At 31.5% G+C, this 24,152-nt stretch overlaps 1 protein-coding gene across 2 annotated transcripts; it reads right to left on the bottom strand.

The window, feature by feature from the left end:
• Positions 1–979: 979 nt before the first annotated feature.
• LOC111699076 (histone-lysine N-methyltransferase SETD7) lies at positions 980–14,022 on the bottom strand. Of its 2 annotated transcripts, XM_023469637.1 has the most exons (14): positions 13,976–14,022; positions 12,503–12,593; positions 11,901–11,947; positions 11,800–11,839; positions 11,600–11,671; positions 10,160–10,266; positions 9,902–9,953; positions 9,514–9,601; positions 7,141–7,244; positions 4,869–4,936; positions 4,127–4,295; positions 3,387–3,435; positions 1,910–1,998; positions 980–1,187 (listed from the first exon to the last, which is right to left on the bottom strand). In XM_023469637.1, the coding sequence occupies exons 1-14, from the start codon at positions 13,998–14,000 to the stop codon at positions 1,061–1,063; spliced, it is 1,128 nt and encodes a 375-aa protein (XP_023325405.1). In that variant the 5' UTR covers positions 14,001–14,022; the 3' UTR covers positions 980–1,060. The 2 variants fall into 2 exon arrangements, with proteins under 2 accessions (XP_023325405.1, XP_023325406.1); XM_023469638.1 differs by lacking the exon at positions 11,600–11,671.
• Between the last annotated feature and the right edge of the window lie 10,130 nt (positions 14,023–24,152).

Below are 24,152 nucleotides of genomic sequence, written 5' to 3'. Positions count from 1 at the left end.
GATCATATACAGACTTCCATATTTAGCTCGTTAATAAATTAATTATGTAATTTTCTTAAGTGGCCTACTCATATGTATACAATCTCTCAATTGTGGTGTAAGCTTCAAGGGATGAAAAATAGAGATGGAAACGTTTCTAAAAGGATATCTATATATTTTCTTAGGATCGATACATATTGCTTTATAAATTATAATATCAAATATATATATTTACACTGAGTATATTGATTAAAACTTTTTAGTTCATGGGCAAAAGTGAGATTTTAATGTGTTTTTTATACGATGTAAACTTAAATGGAATACATGCATAATATTTCAAGTGATCCCCTCCATGTACAATGTACCTCTGAAACCTTTATTTTCCATAGTTTCTGAAGCAAGAAATGCGCGAGTCACTTTTGTACAACCAAGGTTCGGAAGCAATATTGTGAACATTCTTTCTAACTCTTCTAACACATTCAACGTTCGGAACTTGAAGATTTTTAATTCCATATTTGATATTTTTACAGCTTTAAATCCCTTGAACTTGTAAAAAAGGAAATTTACGTAAACGCATAAACTTACATGAAATTCGTTTTGCAGACGATGAAGTAGGATTGAAGTCGACATTTAAACTCAAGTTATAATTGTAATAGTCTAATGAACATGAAACACAGCAATTGTGCAGTGTAAACAGACCCATTTCACTTAATAAGTGATTTAATAAATTACTATAAAGCTTTTGCCTTGCAACAACATCAAATGCACTTCCTTCGGAATTGCTTTAATGTCGTCTTACAATAGAAATATTGAATATGAGTAGGAATAAATATGATGTCGTCCGTCCTTTATGTATTAAGTTTGTTAAGAATTGGTTTTTCCATTAACTTTAAAAGTTCTGAAATATTCTTATAATATTTTATATTTATATTTACATGGATCATATACTTAACACTATATATACAATATACATCCAAATGTAAAAATTAAAAAATTTGTCTCATAAAAAGAGCTATTTAATTAACATTTCTTATATGAAACAAGTGAAAACAAGTCACTCAAACATTTTACTATAAAATGTTTAAATTGAAGTTATATTTTTTCCGGATTGAAGTCTTTTCATCTTTTTATGTTTCTTCCATAGATCTCTATACCAGTCAGGGGCATACTCCATACCATAACCATAGTTAACAAATATCTCAGTATCTCTGTATGCGACAATAGTATTTTTTTTGAGGTTTTACTAAAGCGCATTGAATGTTTTAAACTTACAAAAAAGCTTGGAAATATTTTTGCTTGATAAAGAGAATGTTACTGTGAGTTTTAAAATGGTTTATGGTCATAAAAAGCTTATTTGAAAACAATTAAGATGTATGATTTGTTAGATTTTGGTTTGTTCCAATCTACTCAAAAGGAATTGAGTTGTTGCCACAAGCTCAAATTTTGTAATCACTATATCCTTGCAACTTGATGATGTAACTTTTTATACTTCAAATTTAGAATATTTGATCTAACAGAATTCATTGTTCGAAATATCAAAGATCTAGGACATTGGGTTGCACAGATATAAGGATTAGAAAATCTCAGAGTTTGTGGCAAAGACTCAATTCCATTTAAAATTTTGGGAGATTGCAATGATAAAAATTTGAAACCCAATAAAAAGTAATAAGATTGATTAAATGATTAAATTATTTACATTATATTTATTTACGTTTGTTAAAATTAAAAAGATATGATTAGTTAGATTGGGAACACAGCCAAGTTTTCCCCTATAAAAGTTAACCTACTCAATTTAGAACTTTTAACCCGTTTCATTCTTATGGTTTTACCAAGTTTTTTAGATTGAGCGGATTGCAAAGTATAGAGGAAAATATGTTTCCAGGCAAAGCTGAGTTCCCAAATTATAGTTTATTATAAAATACTAGTTTTCCTAGGAATAAGCTGAGTGGCTACAATGCAACCTATTGGACCAAACATAGGATGCAGAACAGCGTCAAACTCAACATTTGTATCTTCAAACTGAAAACTTATAAATACAGGGCGAGTTAAAAAAACGGGAATAAAGATTTTTGACATGAAATTTTCAAAATTTTTGTTTGCTTTAGATTTAAGGTTAAAAACATTGAGAAATGTGAAGAATTAAAATCTATATTTTTGGAACAATAAAATTTATATTTTTGGAACATTAAAATCGAATCCACAAAACCATTAAAGAAAACTCTTCAACAATTGATGGTGAAATATTTATTTTATCATTTTCCAATTTTTCATATACAGGGTGTCCCAAAAACATGGGAATTCAGTGACGAATTTAATATCGTCTTTGTTATGAATTAGCATTGTAATACCTAATTTCAAAAGCTATAATATTATTATGTCTGCTAGGCTTTATTTTATGAAAAGGGTAAAAGACTGTAAAGATGTGTCAATAACTTCTCCGCAAGATGAACAGTGAAGACGGACAAGTTTACTCTGTTTGTATACTGCAATTTTCTTTTTTTTACTAAGTACAACCATATGCAGTCAAAACAAAACAAACAAAATGTGAACATGGCAGACGGATCTCTTACAGATTACAGCTTTCTCAGTAGGTATCACTATACTAAATCAAAGAATTATTTAAAAAGACAATACCGAATTCGTCACTGAATTCCCATGTTTATTGGGACACCCTGTATCATAAACAATTTAAAGATATATGACAACTTATTAAAAAAAAATTAAAAACTTCAGTTATCCTCAAATCTCATGCTACCGAGGAGTGTAAACAAACGAAGGAAATTGTACGGAAATAAAATTTAGATAATTTTTATTTCTTATCAGATACATATATATACATATCATATAGATTCATCTTTGAAACGGCTAAATCGATCAAACCAAAATTTATTTGGGAGATGTCAAATGACCCAAGATTTGGTTTGATAGGACAATTAGGATCTAAACTCCTGTTGAGTTTTTAAGAAGTTTTTACTTTAAAAAAATATATTTTAGAAATTATTTAAGAATTTCTGTTATAAAAGATAGGTGCTTGATGATAAATCAACCACATATACAAAATAAAGTAAGAAAGGGGGCTTTGAAAACCTGGTAAAATTAAAGATCATTAAAGACTTTTGAATTATAGAAACAAAGATTAGTTGTTTCTTACATTTAGTATTATAAAGCTTAGTTCATAAGGGTTACCAACAATTCTTCAGGATTTAGCTTGTTCTACTTGAAAAAACTTTTTTCAAGTTTGAAAAGTTATTGCAAAATTCTCATGGATATTTTCGCGAGAGCTTGCAATTTTAGAATCACTTAAAGCTGCATGCCTTATTTTTTTAACATATTTATAAAGAAATTAAATCGCTGATTCCAAACTTCATATATTCTTTAAAATATTTATTTAAAACTTTAACCAATACCTTATGATTTGTTTTATGAGTATATGTGGTTCTGTACTGGCTTAAACTCCTAAAACGTTAAACACATTAAACATTAAAAAGATTAAAAATTATTTAGAAAACTTCTATTCATTTATCTAATCCTTCTAGAATTTCAGAATTGGACTTTCCAACTTAGCAAATGGAAGGAACTGATTATATTAGCCATAACATTTAATTTTCTAATTCTCATATCTCTGCAACAAAATTTCGTAGGTCAAATAGTCACAACGTATGAAATATAAATCGTCTACATCATCAGGTTGCAAATATATAGGTCATAGAATATTAAAGTTTGCGGGAAGTATTGGTTTTCTTTGTTAAAAAATATTATATTTTTAAGGAACCCCTTTAAACCAAAAAATATCATATTTTTAAGGAACCCCTTTAAACCAAAAAATATCATATTTTTAAGGAACCCCTTTAAACCAAAAACTATCATATTTTTAAGGAACCCCTTTAAACCAAAAAATATCATATTTTTAAGGAACCCCTTTAAACCAAAAATATCATATTTTTAAGGAACCCCTTTAAACCAAAAAATATCATATTTTTAAGGAACCCCTTTATACCAAAAAGACTAAAGGACTAAAACCTTGCCTTTAATACTAAATTCTAAGGACATGACGAATTTGAATGTATTTATTTAGAGTTTGTGGCGAGTATTCAGTTCCACTATATCAACAGTACATTGCAGCAGTATGTACATTGTTTACACTTACCTGTACTGTACGGGAATATCTATAACAATATCTTTTGGTAGATTCCAGGCTGTTGGAGACATATCATACAGGTCCAGGTAGTAGGCCTGAGCTATCCAATGCTCCTCTGAAGTCAGGTTTGGAAACAAGAAGTTCTCTTCAAATGTTTTTACTCCGTTGAAGTATGAAACTGCAAACATAAAATCTCATTCTTTAAATAAAATATTATTTTTTAGTTTTGTAATTGGGGATCATTGTCGAAGCTTTTAATATTTTTTTTTGCTATAGTCAATTTATAGTACAGGTTACCAACTAAGAATGAGAATTTAATGACGACCTAAAGATTTGATTTTTCTGAAATATTATATTTTGATGATGTTCTGAATGATTTGGCAAAGAATATAAGCATAAAAGAGAACATTGAATGCAAGAATAAAGATTGAATAAATTCCTTAAAGTCGTCTCAGAAGTTTCACCCTTGTTGGTAACCCTAAATAGAGAATATATGTAAGTGTTCATCTATATATTTTTCGCCTTTTTATTTGTTTGTATCCATTGAGCGTCAAAACAACTTAACCGACGAGGCATAATTTTTTTGTGGTATCCAATATGCTTTCATTGAAGGTTTATTGTCGGTCAGGTCAAAATTAAAAATATTTAAACTTTATTTTTGGAAATTCATTAATGATAGCAGAAAAATCAGGAAAATGTTAATGGGCGCGATGCACCTTGAATTCCTAGTATTCAATAAATGAGTTTTTTCCTAAATCTCCGGGTAGAAAATTCCTTCTTGAATAGAGACCTTCATTACTTCCCAATATATTCGAAGACCTGCAATCATCAATGTGAATTTATTTCTAAGATAATCATATTTTACTCTCGAAAATACGCTCCCATGGGATAGAAAGTACTTAAAATATCCCGAAGTCAGAACTTAATTGTGTTGTAAATCTCCATGGTTGATCGCATGTAGTAAACGCCTACTTCAGAACAATTTCTCGAACCAGTATCTATCCAGGTACAGCTCAGTTTGACTTAGTTATCAATGTTTAAACCCGGAAACAATCTCGTTAGCTATCGATATCAACCGGAAACGCGTAACTATCAATGCCAAATCAAAGGGCACGATCCTGTTAGATATCAGTGTCAATACGGACACTAGCAATCAATTGATCAATGTCTGAAACAGGGCACGATGTGAACGGCTACAATCCCGTGTACTATCAATGCCACTACCACTGGGCGCGATCTTGTTTGCTATGTCAATCGGACAATAGCAATCTTGTGTAAGGGAGTTCAAAGCACACATTTTAACAATTAGAATGTTAAAGAATTAATTTTAAAAATCATCCATATAAGTAACTCTGCCGGGTGTTTACATAAACTAAAACTTTTTTTTTGTAAAAATCACAAACGAATGCAAAAGACTTTCAAAAATTGATAGTTGTGCTTTTATGATAAAATTGTTAAAATGTATTTATATGCACCAGAGAAGCTCCGGGTTCTAGGATTCATCTATACCTGCAGTTGAGCAGCTCCCCTACAGCAATCAACTCCACAATTTTATAACAATCCCATATACTATGTTATGTGTTTTCAATATACATTTCAAACCCCATCAGATATCATTTAATTATACATTAGGTCTAATAATTAATTGTCTTAAACAGGATACGATTCACACAGCTACAATCCCGTGTACTATCAATGCCACTAACACTGGGCGCGATCTTGTTTGCTATGTCAAGGGGACAATAGCAATCTTGTGTATGGGAGTTCAAAGTACGCATTTTCAAGAAAGAATGTTTAAGTATTAATCGTAAAAGATGTTGAGTCATGGTTGGAATCAATCATCGACCTATATGAACTCTGCCAGGTGTTTACATAAATTAAAACTTCTTTTTTGTAAAAATAACAATCAAATGCAAAAGACTCTTAAAAATGGATAGTTTTGCTTTTATGATAAAATTGTTAAAATGTACTTATGTGCACCAGACAAGCTCGGGTTCTTGAATTCTTCGATACCAGCAGTTGAGCAGCTCCCTCACAGCAATCAACTCCACAATTTTATAACAATCCCATATATTATGTTATATGTTTTCAATTAACATTTCAAACCCCATCAGATATCATTCAATTATACATTAGGTCTAATTATTAATTAATGTCTTAAACGATTCACACGGCGAAAATCCCGTGAACTATCAATGCCACTAACACTGGGCACAATCTCTCTTGCTATGTCAACCAGACAATAGCTTTCTATTGATGAATGTTTTAAACAGGACACAATCCACACAGCTACAATCCAGTGAACTATTAACGCCACTACCACTGGACGCGATGGGGTTTGCTATGGCAACCGGACAATAGAAATCTATTAATCAATGTCTCATACAAGATATGACCTCAATTTGTATGTTTCAACAAAACCATAATTACTCTCAGCACTGTAATCAAAGCAGAGTTTCTGTATCAACTAATGTAATTGAGGTTTATGTTACAAGTTAAAGTTAATAAACGAATTGCAATTCCTACGTCGTTCTCTATAATCACATGATTTAGAGAACCATGTTACGTATTACAGCAAAATTAAAAATAGGCGCAATTAAAATGCAAGTCATTAGATTTATCCCATGATTTAAGCTAATCATGCTACTTGTTCCTTTGTGACACAGTTTCAATGAAAAATGGCTTTTCTATAAAAGTTTTCAAACATAGATATTTAATTATGTACACTGTACTTCAGGTTTACAGAATATCATGTTTACCCAATATCTATTACAAGCAGACCTACTATACGGATTGATTTCATTCCTCTTCAATTCATCTAGCCTGCAGGAATAGCTTTATTTAAAGGATCAAGCAATTTATCTTCAAATTTAAAAGTTCCCACATTGGACATCAAGATCAAGCCTTCAAGATCAATGAAACACCACACCAAAGTTCTGACCTGTGGCAAAATCTTGGATTTTTGTGGATAACATAAACATTGTTGTTGATTATTCCTAACATAAACATACTCCTATCTATACCTGACATGAACAGCTTTTCTCTCGTATGGATCAACGATATTTGGGAAAAGTCCAATATGTGTTGCATTAGGTATATCTCTTCTCCATACATGGTCCCCTACAACCTGAATACCAGGTTTGTGGTTTAAAAATACTTTTAAAAACATACCCTTCAATTAACATAACTGTTAAGCTGAACACTGTTTAAAAACATATCCTTAAATAAAGAATATCCTTAAATAAAGAATATCCTTAAAGGGACAGTAAAGGAAAAATGAAAGGGGGTATAGGCTGAAAGCTAATCACTTTAGCTCTTGATCGCGACCCATGAAAGTTTTATCTGATGTTACTATCTCGAGAAATTGATATAAAACTGTGTTAAAATCATACGAAAGTTCATATATGTAAAATTTGGAAAATATTAAACTTAAATCACGTGACCAGAACTATCACCAATGGCAGAGCAGTATACTGATCACGTGTCTCTGCCTGTATCACGTGACCACTTTACTGCACTGTCATTGGTGGATTTTCTGGTCAAGCAATTCGGGCGTGTAAATAATATTATGAATTAAATCTATTAAAAATAGAAATAACAAATATAAAATTAGAATTGGAGTAAACCTAAGTAATAATTAGCTTTCTCGGGGATATTATCGTTTTCAGATTGGTTGCTTATTTGCTGAATTTGATCTATTTAAACCCACTACTTTTATACAAAATTGTATATATGTTAATTTTCGTATAAATTTGACACAGTTGTAAATCAATCTCTCGAGATAGGAACATCAGATAAAACTTTCATGGGTCGCGATCGAGAGCTAAAGTGATTAGCTTTCAGTCTATACCCCCTTTCATTTTTCCTTTACTGTCCCTTTAAATAAAGAATATCCTTAAATAAAGAATATCCTTAAATAAAGAATATTCTTAAATAAAGAAGATCCTTAAATTTCAATGATATCTGCAGAACCAGAGAAGACCTACTCATCTTCCTTTCCTTTATTACACTCGTTATTTATCATGTATTTATATCTAGAACAATAAATATATTTCTAAAGTGGTGACCCCAGACAACAAATGAACCATGGCCGAAAACGTTTCCACCATAGACCAGGAGGTCTCCTGTAAACCACTACACAAGTAAACAAGTAAGTAAAATATATTACATGATATTGAAGAAAGTACTATACATATATTACTTAATATTGATATTGTTGAAGAAAGTGCATATATTACTTGATATTGATGAAAGTAAATATATTACTTGATATCTATATTGAAGAAAGTACATATATTTTACTTGATGTTGAAGAATGTACATATATTACTAGATATTGAAGAAGGTACATAAATTACTTGATATTTAAGAATGTACATATATTACTCGATATTAAATAAAGTACATATATTAGTTGATATTGAAGAAGGTACATACATTACTTGATATTGAAGAAAGTACATCAATTACTTGATATTTAAGAAAGTACATATATTACTTGATATTGAAGAAAGTACATATATTACTTGATATTAAAGAAAGTACATATATTAGTTGATATTGAAGAAAGTACATAAATTACTTGATATTAAAGAAAGTACATATATTAGTTGATATTGTAGAAAGTACATATATTACTTGAAATTGAAGAAATTACATATATTAGTTGATATCGAAGTAAGTACATATATTGTTTGATATTGAAGAAATTACATATATTAGTTGATATTGAAGAAAGTACATAAATTACTTGGTATTAAAGAAAGTACATATATTTGTTGATATTGAAGAAAGTACATATATTAGTTGTATTGAAGAAAGTACATATATTACTTGGTATTGAAGAAAGTACATAAATTACTTGATATTAAAGAAAGTACATATATTACTTGATATTGAAGAAAGTACATACATTATTTGATATTGAAGAAAGTACATCAATTACTTGTTATTGAAGAAAGTACATAAGTTACTTGGTATTAAAGAAAGTACATCAATTACTTGATATCAAAGAAAGTACATATATTACTTGATATTAAAGAAAGAACATATATTACTTGGTATTGAAGAAAGTACATATATTAATTGATATTAAAGAAAGTACAGTACATATATTACTTGATATCGAAGAAAGTACATATATTACTTGGTATTGAAGAAAGTACATAAATTACTTGATTTTAAAGAAAGTACATCTATTACTTGGTATTGAAGAAAGTACATAAATTACTTGATATTAAAGAAAGTAAATATATTACTTTATATTGAAGAAATTACATATATTAGTTGATATTGAAGAAAGTAAATAAATTACTTGGTATAAGAAAGTACATATATTGGTTGATATTGAAGAAAGTACATATATTACTTGATATTGAAGAAAGTACATAAATTACTTGATATTGAATCTCCTTGACTCCCATATTACATCTTTCCCATGTAATCTTTATCTCCCTCCCATATTCCAGAATACCCTCGGTAAACCTGGAAAACATTTGAAATTTGCAGTTCTTTAAAAACTTGGTTACCCACAAAGGATGAGACTTCAGAGACGACTATAAAGAATTTATACCGTCTGTTTTCTTACGTTGATAATTCTTTGCAACTATAAACTTGTTACTTTCTTTGTGAAATCGTTAAAACTGTCCTTAAAAGACTATATCCAAGACTATATATTCAAGCTTGGATTCGTCATTTTCAAAGAATTTTAGATTAAAGTCTTTATAGTCTCCTTCTTTGTGGGCAACTCTGTACTAAAACTTAAATTAAGTATCTAAGTATTACCTTCCAAGCAGACCAGTCCGAAAATCAGGATAAATGAAAACCAGATCATCTCCTAACAACATAATTTTTAACAGGATGTAGATCTATTGAACCACAATGGTCCTAATAATCTTATATTCTATTGAACCACAATGGTCCTAATAATCTTATATTCTATTACCTATTTCAGTTTTACCATAATAAACGCACATGCTTTACTATTGTAATTCAATCCATCCTGACTTAAATTGTGATTAGGAATAAAAATATCTCTCCGACCTGTAAGAAAGCCTTGAGTATCCGGTTTTCCATAAATAAATCCGTCCCGTCTCTCCCGGCCGGCCATCTGCCATGTGACTCCGGCAGGAGTAGAACTGGTTCCGCCACTATAGAATATCAATTCAGAGTTTGGAACTTTTGAATTATTAAAACCACATACTTTTGGTCTGGTGTTTTGGATATTTTAAAAATTTAAGAACCAATTATTAAGCGCTTCATTTATACTGTGAAAGCTCTACTGCATGCTAAAGTTTAGGACATAATTGAATTTTGTTGATGGAGAATTTCTTCTTACTATCTATCAATGAGCTGAAAATTAATGTACTATTTATTACCTTGAATAGTCTGGGTGGGGGGGCGTTTTGCGTTTGGCGCCCCCCCTGTATTTTTTTGGTCCTGACACTCTCATTTTTGACACTATCACTGCGAAATTTTGTGACTTTTAATGAATAGAAATTTAAAGGATTTTTTGCTTAAATTTTTTTTTATTTATAGGGTACAGGGCGAAAAAAAGTCCGGTCTGTGAAAAACAAATCTAAAATAGCCCACAACTTTTTGTGACAAAAGGTATAGATCTAAAACTATATTTTTGAAAAGCCCTTGAATAATGCATGAAGAAACATGTGTCACACTCACACTTTGATATTTTTTTCAAACAAAAACTAAATATTTTTTTCATTTTTTTACCCATTTTTAGGCATTTTTTTCACCTTTCCTAGCACCCAAACTATTAATGCTATCGGTCTAATTTTTTTTCTTTCGGATTTTTCTGAATAATTTCTTTTTTACAGTTTGATTCATTTTTCAAGGGATTGTTCACTAAGCCTGGAATATAAAGGGATTGTTCACTAAACCTGGAGAGAATATAAAGGGATTGTTCACTAAACCTGGAGTATAAAGGGATTGTTCACTAAACCTGGAGAGAATATAAAGGGATTGCTCACTAAACCTGGAGAGTATAAAGGGATTGTTCACTAAACCTGGAGTATAAAGGGATTGTTCACTAAACCTGGAGAGAATATAAAGGGATTGTTCACTAAACCTGGAGAGAATATAAATGGATTGTTCACTAAACCTGGGGAGAATATAAATGGATTGTTCACTAAACCTGGAGAGTATATAAAGGGATTGTTCACTAAACCTGGAGATAATATTAAGGGATTGTTCACTAAACCTGGAGAGAATATAAAGGGATTGTTCACTAAACCTGGAGAGAGTATAAAGGGATTGTTCACTAAACCTGGAGAGAGTAAAAAGGGATTGTTCACTAAACCTGGAGAGTATATAAAGGGATTGTTCACTAAACCTGGAGAGTATATAAAGGGATTGTTCACTAAACCTGGAGAGAGAATATAAAGGGATTGTTTACTAAACCTGGAGAGTATATAAAAGGATTGTTCACTAAACCTGGAGAGTATATAAAGGGATTGTTCACTAAACCTGGAGAGAGTATAAAGGGATTGTTCATCCTGCAGTAGTCCATTGGAGTGTACATAGTACTTCTTCTCATTTCTGTTTGTAGGTTGATTCAATTTTTATTAACAGAATTGAATATTTTTAAGTAATCGATGATCTCAGTATTTATATTTAATCTGCGGTTTAATTATTTTAATTTATGTGCTTGCAAAAGTAACCCGTTCCTGTAGAATAAGTATAGATTTGGCCCCTTCGAACCAAAAACTAAAAAAATCAAAAAAAGTTTTTTAAAAAGAATTTATTTTGATAAAGTTGAATAATTTACCTGTAGTTAAACTGTTCCACCAAACACGAATATTATCTCCTATTTTTCTGCAAACACAGGAAATATAAAAAGCAAATTTTAAAAAATCAAAGGAATATTTACACTACTTACAGAATATGTCCCTCTTTTGTTTACTTATTGTAATTTTCTACAGAATGAATCATTGGAAGGAACCAGAGGCGTATTCAGGGGGGGGGGGCTATGGGGGCTAAGCCCCCCCCATGGACCAGTGAAATCTATTGATTTCAGGGAGTTTTCAGGCCCCAACGGGTTCTGAGCCCCCCCCCCTGGGAAGATAAAAAAATTTAAACCCCCCCCCAGGAAAAATTCCTGACTACGCCCTTGGAACCGGCCCATTGTGAAAAGTACTTGCCACATTTTCGATGCGTCACTTGAATGCGTCATTTTCGATGGATGCGTCACTTGAAATTAAAATTAAGTTTTTGGTTTTTCTTTATGGTAAAAAAAAAATCTTGTTGGAATTTCTATTTAATAATTTTGATCTATCAGGAGAAAAAATCAGCACCCTTGAATGTAAGCGTGCAATCAATTAATATAATCTTATTTGCATTTATTTAGGATTTCAGCTTTTTATAGATTTCCTGTTATTCCATTTCTGGTTCTCTAGATTACTGCATGTACTTCTAATCGTCATGTTTAAACTACTTCTTGCAAATCCAACAAACAAACATACTTAAAAAAAATAGAATATCAAGGGAAAAAAACCTTTATAAATATTCTTAGACTTATAACATTCGGTTGTATTGGACTGGGATGGGCATTTGCTTGTATTGGACTGGGATTAGGATTAGCTTGTATTGAACTGGGATTAGAATTAGCTTGTGTTGGACTGGGATAAAGATTAGCTTGTATTGGACTGGGATTAGGATTAGCTTGTATTGGACTGGGATTAGTATTTGCTTGTATTGAACTGGGATTAGAATTCGCTTGTGTTGGACTGGGATTATATTTTTGGTTGTATTGGACTGGGATTAGGATTAGCTTGTATTGGACTGGGATTAGGATTTGCTTGTATTGAACTGGGATTAGGATTTGCTTGTATTGGACTGGGATTAGGATTTGCTTGTATTGAACTGGGATTAGGATTTGCTAGTATTGGACCGGGATTAGGATTTGCTTGTATTGGACTGGGATTAGGATTCGCTTGTGTTGGACTGGGATAAGGATTAGCTTGTATTGGACTGGGATTAGGATTTGCTAGTATTGGACCGGGATTAGGATTTGCTTGTATTGGACTGGGATTAGGATTAGGGATTATCTTGTATTGGACTGGGATTAGGATTATCTTGTATTGGACTGGGATTAGGATTTGCTAGTATTGGACCTGGATTAGGATTTGCCTGTATAATTGTATTGGACTGGGATTAGGTTTTGCATGTCATAAGATCGAATTCTAGGGAAAATAAATGACAAATATTTATTCCTATCTAACTCAAGTTAAAACGAGAAAAAAAAACATTTCTTTTTGAACTTTTAGTTTTTCTGATTTCATTAAAAGATACGTTCTTCAAATACTAATCCTGAAGGGAACTAAAAACTGGCCACACACTGAAATTGTCTGGTCCCTGTGATGCACACCCTTTGCTTAAAATATCTATCAAGTAAATTTCCTAATTTGAAATATAAAAAGGTCTACACGAGATCATATTGCATGCAAAGATTGTATTTTAAAGGGAGTGTTTACTTCATTTCCTTTCTAATGATTACAGTAATTTTTTATTAAAAACAGTATTTTCAGGTTTAACAGGACTTTAAGCGTACAAAGGTACCCTGGAAACTTTAATCTGATCTTAAAATGTTTCCAAACTCGAAAAATGTTTAATTTCGGAAAATTCTCCATTGCTACTTATTAACAGAAAATGCTCATGCCACTTTCGGAGAGAACCCGCAAAATATAACAAATAAGGATACAAAACATGGATATCTCATTCACACTTGATCATACAAAGCTTTTAAGGGTACCACTGTATATCGGACCTTGCCATTTTTGCATGGATGGGCACTCGAAAATACGCTTACAGTCCCTTTAAGACATTGATATAATCTATCTTAACCTGAGACAAACACTAAGACCTTCATTTGTATCTGAAAAAAAATATGAAATAAGTCAGAAATTTGAAGAATGTGGAAGGAAATAACTTTATCACTTTATTTTAGTTGCATCGTGGAAACACAACAGGTCTAATCATATTCTTTTTTAAACAAAGAACTACAAAAATGTAAAATCTAGAAAACTATTTGAAGAAAAAATATAATTGGAAAAAATGACATAGAATTCCATGCTTTAAATGAATTGATAGTCGAACTTGTCAAAATGATTAACAATTGACTAAATGAAAATTTGCAAAAATATAATAATTTAAAAAATAATTATAACGCACAGTCCAAAAATCCACAAATTTAACTTGTGATGTAATTAACATGCTAAATGATTAATTAGCTAATTGATTAATTAGCTAATTGATTAACTTTGCAAATAGTTACCTTTTTAAGAAATTTTTTTGATCAATAATCATAATTTGTTAAATATAAACTTCGTTCAATTGATAACTTAATGATCCAATAGACTGGAAGTCACAAGATGATAAACTTGTTAAATGAACTTTGGTTTAAAATCACTAATGTCCACTCTGCCACGATGGTACCCATGAACTGTAATTGTATTATAGGTATACACAATAAATTCTAATTGAGTAATGAGTACAGTTGTAAAGTGCGTTATTTGGTTATAGTTAAGCTCATGGTTTTAATGCAAGGAAAGTTATTTCAGTGGTGTACGAATTTTTTGTACTGCAGTGTACTGTCTTTGGGCTCTAATGTAAACACAAGTGTAGGGGTGTCACAGACTGAATGGGATCCATCTTTCAAATAAAAAATCAATGAAATATTCTGGTCATAGTAAATTGCAACATAAATGATCAAAATCATCAAAATTAAAAAAAAAAACTTTAAGTTATTCAATTGTAAAGTTTAACTAAGGTTATAGAAAAACTTCTGCATTTTTAATTCTCTAACAATGAGACCTAATAAACATACTAATTGGATTACAACATCTTTTCTGTTGAAAATCTTATAAAAGCCGGCCATATTAATCCCAAGAACAGAAATAAACCATCAGACTTTAATGTTGTCTACATTATGCTTTTTTTGGGGGAAAGGTATATGGTTCAATACTTAAAAGGAAAGCATCGATGAAAATTCTTTTGTTTTAGGCTTCACTTTATGGTGGTAGGCTATTATATCAATAAAATGAAGACAACTTTCGATTTCAATTTTGATTTATAACAAGCTTTTAAACAGCATGGATGCACAGAAACATGGACATAAAATTAAACCTGTTTCACTTAAATTACTAGTAAATTTGTACTTCAAATGAAGCTTCTTAACAATACAAAATTAAATAAAAAGTAGTCTTCATTTTATTGACATAATTGCCTACCAACGTATAGATAAAAAGTAGTCTTTATTTTATTAATCTAATCGCCTACCAACCTATAGTCATACTATACTGAAGAAAATAAAACAATGAATGCATCATATTTAGCCAAATTTATTCAAAAAATAAACTGAACTTTTTGCTTTGAATTTCTTACACAGTTGGTTTTGTGTTTTTCCTTGAGTTGAGTATTAAATATATAATAAATGTAAGAGACAAATGTATTCAAATATATAATAAATGTAAGAGACAAATGTATTCAAATAAATAATATTAAGAGACAAATGTATTCAAATATATAATGAATGTAAGAGACAAATGTATTCAAATATATAATGAATGTAAGTGACAAATGTATTCAAATATATATTGAATGTAATGTTATTATTGAGGATCATCAAGCTGCTCAGCGAGGAGAAGATCATCAAGATGCTTAGCGAAGAGAGGATCATCAAGATGCTCGTTGAAGGGAGGATTATCAAGCTGCTCAGTGAGGAGAAGATCATCAAGATGCTCAGCGAAGAGAGGATCATCAAGATGCTCGTTGAAGGGAGGATTATCAAGCTGCTCAGTGAGGAGAAGATCATCAAGATGCTCAGCGAAGGGAGGATCATCAAGTTGCTCAGGGTGTTCAGTCCTCTTGAAGACAGTTCCTGGCATTAGCTTGAGTTTGTTGGGAAATTGTTCATTCCAAGGGCCGGAACAATCCAGTTCTTTCAAAGCACTTTTCACACATATTGTCAACCTGAGAACTTTCAGTGGCTTCCCATAGCTTGCTCACAACAAAATATTTGAGCGAACTAGACTCGACATTTTTTAATTTTAAATCCTATATAAGATTTTTTAATTCAACCTTTGTGCTGTTTCATATAAATGTAAAACTAAACCAAATTCAGCAATTTCATATATGACCATATACCGCAACTTACAAAAATAGTTTAATAGTTTTGTAGTCAAAGAGAATAGAATATATATTAGAGGGGAATTTACAGAATCTCTCGGTATGAATTTTTTCAGTCCCTTTCAGCCTGAATTTAAATTTCGAATTTTTTAAAGCTGTTAAATAAACTTTATATTAAATTAGGTATAAAAAAATCATTTGATTTATAGTTATAACGGAAAATCATCGTTTGTAAAGTGAAAGGCATAGAGTCTATGTGAAATGATCATTGGTCAATTATGAAACCAGCCTATTTCATAATTTGGTTTTCTTTTAATATTAATTTTAGATTTTCTATAAAATGATATTCCAGGGCCCAAACGGTTATATAGCATAAATATGTGAAGTACACTTGCAGTATGGAAACAGTACAACAAAATGGCCTTTTTACACTTTTTTCAAGTAAATTCCTCTCTAATATATATTCTTTTCTCTTTGTTTGTAGTATGCATAACTTTTAATATGCAATACTTACTTGCATATTTGTTTTTTAATGTCCTGTAAATGTTACACTGGGCGTAGAAAAAATTTCGCGACTAAAGATATACAAACCTGATAATAATATTTTAGTAAGAAGTAATTTTGGTTAGGCTAACATCTTTTATATTTAAATGGTATTCTTAAACAACTTTGTACTTCAGGATCGTACTGCAAACAGTAGTTGTAAACCACAGACTAGTGGCCAATTTCTTATTCATTTAACCATAGGTACAATTATAGGTCGTATCTATCTATCTACACTGCTCTGGTAAAGCGTAACCATAGTGTGACTGTATGGTTCTACCTATGGTAGAGCGTCTAAGAAATTGGCCATAGATATACACAGACAGCTCATAAACTCTCGCGCGCTGGGCTAAGCAAGTCTATAGTTGTGCCGGTACGACAAGTTACATTTCCTAGAAAGTTTTTTGACTACCACCTAACGACCACTTATTGCATGTAATATCCATTCAGGGCCGAGGCTAAGTTTTACAATTTTTAAATAAATACTCTAACTTGTAACATAAAACATAAAATTTATGAATTTAGTTTATTTTTAAGGTTTTGTGTTTCGTATTCAAAGGATCCTGAAATATCCCTGAATGTGCAGACGTCAGCTTATTGTACGGACCTCGCTCAAGAAAATACGCATATTCTAGTCTTTAATAGATCTCCGTACTCTCTTATCTTTAGTACAGACTTTTGTATGGACTATAGAGAAGATTATTTAGTTGGAGCACAATAATCAATAGGTCTATTTGCAAGCTGATAAATCGATTTGCCAATCACTTTTGAAAGGAAAGCTAAAAACTAGTGCTTGTTGTAAAATCTACATGTCTAAGGCTATAAAAAGTATAAATGAGATAGTGAGGGAAAACCTAAGGCCATGAGGCGTTGCGATACTTTAAATTCGACCCGGTCTTAATAGCAGCCTGGATCTATATGGGAGCAAGCTAGAACATTAAAGTTATAAACACTATTTTACTACGTATACAAAAACATTTTAGGGGGCGGGGAGCTCAGCAGTCAGCACCAATTGAGACCTCAAAACCCCCCTAGAAACCTCTAAATCTATTTCAATGTTAAACTTGATAAAATGATAAACTTGATAAAATGTTAAACTTGATAAAATGATAAACTTGATAAATGATAAACTTGATAAAATGATTAACTTGATAAAATGATTAACTTGATAAAATAAATTACTTTATAAAATGATTAACTTGATAAAATGATTAACTTGATAAAATGATAAACTTGATAAAATGATTAACTTGATAAAATGATTAACTTGATAAAATGATTAACATGATAAAATTATTAACTTGATAAATGATTAACTTGATAAAATGATTAACATGATAAAATGATTAACTTTGCAAAATGATTAGTTTAACTGAAATGAGTTTGACTGTATAGGTCCAGGTTCAGATTTCAACCTGTACTATTCAACTTTACTCCGGGTATACATATAAACTTACACAAACAGATTCCGAACAAAACAAGTTCATTCATCGTTGCTGTTTAAACTTTGGGTTCAAGTCATCTATCTTTATTTAATTCATGAAAATAAAAATATGTATTAACAAAAAAGGATGTTTGAAAAAGGTATACATGTAAATTTAAATATAAAAAGCTTTTGAACAAAAAATGAGCATTCATCCAACTTTTTTTGTCTTCAATTAATTTATTTTAAAATAATTTTATTAAACATAAATATCTACTTAAAAACATTTATTGTTTGAAAAAGGTTACGCTTAAAAAGATTCTGAACATAAAAAGATCATTCTCAACCCTAAACAGACTGGTTTTTTGTTGTTGTTGTAATTTTGCAATTTTAAGGCTTAGGTAGGGTACTAAAAGCTAAAAAGCTACTATTTTCTTGAACATTTTTTGTAAAAACCTTTCTAGCTTTGACTGGGGCGCACAGATGCGTGCCCCCTATCCCCTTGTGAGGTAAGATTTTAGGTGAATCAAAAAACATATTTATATAAATATTTTTATATCGTTAAAGATTTCACATTAATGTATTTTCAAAAAAGATATCTATCAAACATCTCCTCATTCTGCCATGCAGGGGTATAGGGCTAGTGCTGAGTGGACACTAAAAACTGAAAATGTCATTATGCAATTCATAATTATTAAAGTATTTGACAAAAAATATTAATTTCCGGGATAACAATTTTAGGAGAATATGCATGATTTTTAAATATCTAATTTTAAATGCGGAGGAAAGATCCTCGATGAATATGTTATTGTTAATGCTCTTTTTTTTCGACGGACTTTCCTGTGAAATTTGGACTAATGGACTATGATGTACCCCCCCCCTTCCTACTTATATTTCTTATTTCTTAAACATATTTTAAACTATTAAGGTCAGTGTTAGCAAATTAATTGACTATTAAAACTAAAAAAGGATTAATTAAATCTTGTTCTTAACACAATCTTGAAATTATTCCAAGCCATCTTTAAATATTAAATACAATTATTTCATCTCTGAGAGAAAAATTGTCGTCTTTATTCGGGTTTTTAAAGGGATTGTTAACTTATTAGAAAATAAACATAACAACCTAATTTATTTATCTTAATAATCATACTAAACATGTTCCCGGGAGCTATAACGTCCAATTTCGCCCTAAATATTAATAAAGAAAGTTCACAACATCAGGTTGCAAAGATGTAAGAATTTGAAAAGGAGAGTTTGTGGCAAGTGTTCAATTCCTTTAAATAGATACGTACATTCCAACCTATCCAAATCTATGGATCAACTGTTTTCAAAAAAAGATTTCTTGTTTAAACAAGATACTGTAAAAGTAACACTTGTTAATATTTGTTTATTTCTATTGCAATTATAATCTGAAGTGAGGCAGGATTATTAATAATCTAATGTGAGGCAGGATTATTGATAATCTGGGGTGAGGCAGGATTATTGATAATCTGAGGTGAGGCAGGATTATTATTAATCTGAGGTGAGGCAGGATTATAAATAATCTGAGGTGAGGCAGGATTATAAATAATCTAAGGTGAGGCAGGATTATAAATAATCTGAGGTAAGGCAGGATTATTGATAATCTGAGATGAGGCAGGATTATAAATAATCTGAGCTGAGGAAGGATTATTGATCATCTGAGGTGAGGCAGGATTATTAATAATCTGATGTGAGGCATGATTAAAAATAATCTGAGGTGATAATCCTTCTCACGTGTCTGTTATAAATCCTTCTCCTATTCCTCTTCCTAAGGCTAGGCTCTGATTCCTGTTCCTAATCATTTTCCTATTCCTGTTCCTTAATTCTTCTTCTATATTAATGTTCATAATCCTAATTCTATTCATGTTCCTAATCTTTCCCCAGTTCCGGTTCCTGCTCCTGTTCATATTCCTAATAATTCTTCTATTTCTGTTCCTTAATTCTTTTCTATTACTGTTCATGATCTGAGGTGAGGCAGGATTATTGATAATCTGAGGTGAGGCAGGATTATTGATAATCTGGGGTGAGGCAGGATTATTGATAATCTGAGGTGAGGCAGGATTATTGATAATCTGAGGTGAGGCAGGATTATTGATAATCTGGGGTGAGGCAGGATTATTGATAATCTGAAGTGAGGCAGGATTATTGATAATCTGGGTGAGGCAGGATTATCAATAATCTGGGGTGAGGCAGGACTTTTAATAATCTGAGTTGAGGCAGGATTATTGATAATCTGGGGTGGGGCATGATTATTGATAATCTGGGGTGAGGCAGGATTATTAATAATCTGAGGTGAAGCAGGATTATTGATAATCTGAGGGAAGGCAGGATTATTGATAATCTGGGGTGAGGCAGGATTATTAATAATCTGAAGTGAGGCAGGATTATAAATAATCTGGGGTGAGGCAGGATTATAAATAATCTGAGGTGAGGCAGGATTATTGATAATCTGAGGTGAGGCAGGATTATAAATAATCTTAGGTGAGGCAGGATTATTGATAATCTGAGGTGAGGCAGGATTATTAATAATCTGTGGTGAGGCATGATTATAAATAATCTGAGGTGAGGCAGGATTATTTATAATCCTTCTCACGTGTCTGTTACAAATCCTTCTCCTATTCCTCTTCCTAAGGCTAGGCTCCGGTTCCTGTTCCTAATCATTCTCCTATTCCTGTTCCTTAATTCTTCTTCTATATTAATGTTCATAATTCTAATTCTATTCATGTTTCTAATCTTTCCCCAGTTCCGGTTCGTGCTCCTCTTCATATTCCTAATAATTCTCCTATTTCTGTTCCTTAATTCTTTTCTATTACTGTTCATGATCTTAGGTGAGGCAGGATTATTGATAATCTGAGGTGAGGCAGGATTATTGATAATCTGAGGTGAGGCAGGATTATTAATATTCTGAGGTGAGGCAGGATTATTAATAATCTGAAGTGAGGCAGGATTATTGATAATCTGGGGTGAGGCAGGATATTAATAATCTGGGGTGAGGCAGGATTATTGGTAATCTGAGGTGAAGCAGGATTATTGATAATCTAGGGTGAGGCAGGATTATTGATAATCTGAAGTGAGGCAGGATTATTGATAATCTGAAGTGAGGCAGGATTATTGATAATCTGGGATGAGGCAGGATTATTAATAATCTGGGGTGAGGCAAGATTATTGATAATCTGGGGTGAGGCAGGATTATTGATAATCTGAGGTGAGGCAGGACTTTTAATAATCTGAGGTGAGGCAGGATTATTAATAATCTGAGGTGAGGCAGGATTATTAATAATCTGAAGTGAGGCAGGATTATTGATAATCTGGGGTGAGGCAGGATATTAATAATCTGGGGTGAGGCAGGATTATTGGTAATCTGAGGTGAAGCAGGATTATTGATAATCTAGGGTGAGGCAGGATTATTGATAATCTGGGGTGAGGCAGGATTATTATTAATCTGAGGTGAGGCAGGATTATTGATAATCTGGGGTGAGGCAGGATTATAAGTAATCTGAGGTGAGGCAGGATTATTGATAATCTGGGGTGAGGCAGGATTATTAATAATCTGAGGTGAGGCAGGATTATTGATAAGTTTAGGTGTGGCATGATGACAAATAAACTGAGGTGAGGCAGGATTGATAATAATCCGAGGTGAGGTAGGATTATTGATAATCTGATGTGAGGCAGGATTATTAATAATCTGATGTGAGGCAGGATTATTGATAATCTGAGGTGAGGCAGGATTATTAATAATCTGAGGTGAGGCATGATGATAAATAATCTTAGGTGAGGCAGGATTATTAATAATCTGAGGTGAGGCAGGATTATTGATAATTTGAGGTGAGGCAGGATTATTAATAATCTGAGGTGAGGCAGGATTATTGATAATCTGGGGTGAGGCAGGATTATTGATAATCTGGGGTGAGGCAGGATTATGAATAATCTCAGGTGAGGCAAGATTATTGATATTCTGAGGTGAGGCAGGATTATTGATAATCTAGGGTGAGGCAGGATTATTGATAATCTGGGGTGAGGCAGGATTATGAATAATCTGAGGTGATGCAGGATTATTGATAATCTGGGGTGAGGCAGGATTATTAATAATCTGAGGTGAGGCAGGATTATTGATAAGTTTTGGTGTGGCATGATGATAAATAAACTGAGGTGAGGCAGGATTGTTAATAATCCGAGGTGAGGCAGGATTATTAATTATCTCAGGTGAGGCAGGATTATTGATAATCCTTCTCACGTGTCTGTTACAAATCCTTCTTCTTTTCCTGCTCCTAAGGCTAGGCTCTGATTCCTGTTCCTAATCATTCTCCTATTCCTGTTCCTTAATTCTTCTTCTATATTAATGTTCATAATCTTAATTCTATTTATGTTCATAATCTATTTCCCGTTCCGGTTCCTGCTCCTGTTCCCAATTTAACAGAAAGAGGATCAGAGGCTATCACGTGATATATACCGAGCTGGGTCTTTTCTTTCTCCTCGTTTCACCCTGTGATGTTTACTTTCTTTGTGTATTGATGAATATCCACTATTTATTGATTAAACAAATGAAAGGAAATTACACTTTTCATCACAAAACTATTATAGCTTCCAACTTGCCGTAACCTACGAGAAACAACGTATTTTTGATTAAAGTGATTGTTCATCATCATCATTCTTATAACCCCAATGCTCATCAGCCCAATAGTTTCATCTTAATTATGTATTTAAATGAAACAAAAACAAAAATATAGATTTTAAAAACCTAGAAAAAGAGCAAGTTAACACAAAATATAATTCATACAGTTAAATATTGTAGAGATCTTGTTGCATTATAAACCGTTAGAAAATATATTGTAAAATTTCAAAAAAGAAAGTTTTTTGTCATGAATTCTGTCAGAACACCAATTTTTATTTTGCTATTCTCTTGGTTCAGAAAAAAAGTAAACTGAATTTATTCATCAAATTAAAAATATAATAGTTTATATATATATTAAGTTGTGATTGATTTTGTATGTTAAGATGCCGCCTGAAAAATATTTAATTTATTGTAACTAGATTGGGAACCCAGCTCTGCCTGGAAACTGAACAAACTGACAAACAGAGATTACTACTCTATATATATAGATTTGTAACCAAGAGAATCGTTAGATTGTTTTGTGGCACACAATTCACACAATTCACTCCTATTTTTCATAATTTTTTTCCTAAACAGAACATTATCACAAGAATTTGATGGATTAAAAATCAAACTGCCCAAATATTCAGTAAATAAATGTCACAAAATAACAAGCTTGTAAAAAAAGAGTATAAAAAGTTGAAAAAAAGAACGAAATAGATAAAGGATGTCAAAAATTTGCACAAAAAAGAATTGCTTAAAATACATACTTCAATTAAAACTTTTTTCACACTCTTTAAGAATAAACGATTTTGTCAAAATTATTTGCAAAAAAAAATACATTTAATTCTTATAAATTATGAGTTCATCGTTCATTAAAAATACAAAATTTCTGTCATTTTTAGAAATGAATTACTTAAAGGGAGTGTTCGATAAAAATGAAATGGGGTATAGGCTTACGGCGAAAAATTATCGCTTTTGATCGCTACTAATCTTACTTCTATCTGTTTCGTCTTTAAGGAAAAAAATTGTTAAAAACTACTTGTATCACAGAGCGTAGAGTCCATACAAATTGAGATCCCAGTCGTCTGTTGCAACAGTCTCAATATGTATGGACTCTACCTTATTTGGTATGAGTCGTTATTAAAAAATTTTCTCCTTTTAGACGCAACAAATAGAAGATTAGTAGCGATCAAAAGCGATTATTTTTCGCCGTAAGCCTAAATCCCTTTAATTTTTTGCGAACACTCCCTTTAACGGGACAATTTTTAATTAAATTAAACAACTAATTATGAATGTCAATTATCCTAGTTGTA

Source organism: Eurytemora carolleeae, unplaced genomic scaffold (assembly GCF_000591075.1).
Source record: "Eurytemora carolleeae unplaced genomic scaffold, Eaff_2.0 scaffold329, whole genome shotgun sequence".
NCBI lineage: Eukaryota > Metazoa > Arthropoda > Copepoda > Calanoida > Temoridae > Eurytemora > Eurytemora carolleeae.
Note: the sequence above shows the minus strand (reverse complement) of the source record. Positions and strands in the feature narration are given on the sequence as shown.

Coding starts and splice junctions, on each gene's coding strand:
- LOC111699076 (XM_023469637.1), bottom strand. CDS start 14,000: ATGAAGGTCTTAGTGTTTGTCTCAG. Junction 11,840..11,900: donor GTGGAACAGTTTAACTACAG/GTAAATTATTCA, acceptor TGATTTTTTTAG/TTTTTGGTTCGAAGGGGCCA. Junction 9,602..9,901: donor CGGACTGGTCTGCTTGGAAG/GTAATACTTAGA, acceptor AATGTTTTCCAG/GTTTACCGAGGGTATTCTGG.